We start from the raw sequence: 2,641 nt of genomic DNA, 5'->3' as shown, positions 1-2,641 counted from the left end.
GAATTCTGAGATCAAAGTCAGAATTCTGAGATCAAAGTCAGAATTCTGAGATCAAAGTCAGAATTCTGAGAAAAAAGTCAGAATTCTGACTTTACTCCCCATATTAAACTGAAATAAAATTAAAAAATCAGTAAACTTTTTTTTTTTTTCCAGTGGCCCTAATCCTCTTCCGTAGTTGACCTATCACTAAAATCCAAATAAAATGTATGGTCTTATAATGGGACAAAAAGCTCTTAGGATACAGACGTGCAAGCTGCCATTTGAGGTGTGTACGTTTTAGATATCTGCTTTACTGAATCACATCAATCAAACATATTTCAGCTACAGTATTTTATTCAACAAATTCAGACATTTAATAACACATCGTTACAACGTAAAGAAGCTATGTTTTCTAATAAACTACAGCAATACATGAAATAGCATATTTATATTAACCAGAGGCATTGCCAAACCTCTCAGGTGCTAAAAAGAGCTTTTCTCCTCATCCAAACTGCATTTAGACGGCAACACAGAGTAAGTGTGACCGCCTTCCACGGGTCCTTTTCTGTCCTTTGTCGGGTTCTAAGTGTTGAGAGGGGACTTTCTTTTATCCTCAAGGTGTGAAGAAAAGTCTTAAGAGAGTACTCAAAGCCAGGGTGTCAGCACTGCAGAGGGAAAGGGGGGAGTCCTTTCAGGAGGTCCCAAGTTGCAGGGGCCCTGAGGAGTCGGGGCCCCGCTGATAAGAAAAAGGAAAAACTCCACCCATCAGTGCACGTATAAAGTTTTTGTGGTATCCAAAAGATCTCTGGGTGTGTTCATTGTTGCTCCATCTGCTGGAAATGTTAACTTGTTTAGTGAATTGGTTTTCTAGCAAGAATATAGAAGAAAAGATGTAGAGTTGCTGCACCACAGTAAGAGCGAATAGAAGATCCAGGTCCTCCACAGCTGGGTTTGGTCCCTTTAATAAAGATGGAAATCAGCACATGGCAAAGGTGAGTCCTTAAGACTTTCAGTGCGTGTCAGTTGGCAGTTCTTTGATTGGGTTAAATAAGTCCACAAGGGCTTCAGTGGTGTTGTAGGGTGGAGTTTTCTCTTTCTAAGGGTGGGGGTGGGTATTCCACATTAATAAAACCCCACAAATCCCGCTTCCAGGGAATCCAGGCTGCAGCTGCAGACCTCTCCTACCAAGGTCTCCACATACTCTGAGGGTACGTGACGGTGGGCATGCTTGGAGCCTCCCCGCCCTCCACTCCCTCCGTGGAGCTGTGGTTGTGCTCGCTGTCCGTCTCGTCCAGATCCGAGGACGATTCGTCCGTTGAAGAGTTGGGGAGGGCCGGGGTCAAGCAGAGTCCATCCACAGCTCCGATCCAAGTGCTGCCATCGGTGCCTGGAGTGTCCGTGATCAGGTCCATCAGCACGTCCTGGAGGTGGTCCTCATTTAGGGGCATGGACTCAAGCAGGTGGTTGAGGAGCTCGGCCGCCACCGTTGCATCTATGCCCGGGCAGTTGGACACAAACATGTGGACCTCATGCATGCACTGGATGTAGCCGGCTGCAAACCTCTCGCTGGCCTCTCGGCTCAGTGCTTCAGCCTCTGTGGGAGGAGAGTTGAAGAAAACGGTTAAGCTTAAAGCTCTGCATGCAGTGAATCTGCAGTCTAGACAAGTCATTTTTTCTTAAAATAAGTGCACTTGTTCTTGGACAAAGGAGGTAAAAGAGACACTTTGCCAATGGAACAAGACAATTTCACTTAAAATAAGAAAACACAATTGCATTGTCTTATTTCAAGTGCATATTATCTAATNACACTTTGCCAATGGAACAAGACAATTTCACTTAAAATAAGAAAACACAATTGCATTGTCTTATTTCAAGTGCATATTATCTAATTATCTTATTTGATTCCATTGGCAAACTATCTGATTTACCTCCTCAAATTAAGGGTAAATACACTTAATCTAAGAGATTTTTACTTATTTTTAGATCATTTTTCCAGTGTATCCATTTATGTTGCCGTGGTATAAAATACTCTTAATGAAACGCCAAAGAACGGACCAGATGGACTGGAGTTTTTTCCATATAGTCAATGAATAAAGCATCAGTATCACCCCCTCCCCACCTGTTACCATGCACTGCTTGTCAGCTGACTGAAATGAGATGATTGTAGAAATAATCTGGAAAATCTTACCAATCAAAACTCTGACAATACATAAGCATTACTCACACTGTTGTTGGGGTAGCTGTCCTTTTGGTTGCAAAAAAAATCCAAAAAATAATTATTTATCTGATAGCAGCGTAATTTTAGGACATCATCAGGTTTCCATAAAAATCTCTTAGTTTCAGGTCATAGTTCTCAGGAAACGACCGAGCTCTTTTCTTTTTTTATTTAGAGAGATCTTAACGTAGCAGTTATTTAATTTTAACAAAGGAGGATGATGTACGACACCTTTGCGGTGTTAATTTTCTTCAAAACAAATGGAAAAGCCACAGATTTGCATTTCTTTTTTTTTTGAACCTCGCTTAAAATTTGGATTTCATTTAAATGGAAACAGCTCTATTGTAGGTAAAAGGGGGCTGGTCAACAATGGTGGACAAATGTCTCAAAAATTGTGATTATAAATCCATAAATAACTGTTTCTTTAAACCAAAAAAAATCCTGGGA

The 2,641-nt window shown here is 41.2% G+C and overlaps 1 protein-coding gene across 1 annotated transcript in view; it reads right to left on the bottom strand.

Annotated features, from left to right (window-relative positions):
• Window positions 1–316: 316 nt before the first annotated feature.
• LOC107082639 (transcription cofactor HES-6-like) overlaps window positions 317–2,641 on the bottom strand; it is an 8,192-nt gene continuing 5,867 nt past the window's right edge. Inside the window, exon 4 of the mRNA XM_015371423.1 lies at window positions 317–1,573. Coding sequence (XP_015226909.1) covers window positions 1,161–1,573 — 413 coding nt within the window. The 3' untranslated portion in view covers window positions 317–1,160. The remainder of the gene's footprint in view (window positions 1,574–2,641) is intronic.

This window comes from Cyprinodon variegatus, unplaced genomic scaffold (assembly GCF_000732505.1).
Source record: "Cyprinodon variegatus isolate N-32 unplaced genomic scaffold, C_variegatus-1.0 Scaffold58, whole genome shotgun sequence".
Lineage (NCBI taxonomy): Eukaryota > Metazoa > Chordata > Actinopteri > Cyprinodontiformes > Cyprinodontidae > Cyprinodon > Cyprinodon variegatus.
This window is presented reverse-complemented; position numbering and strand designations above follow the sequence as displayed.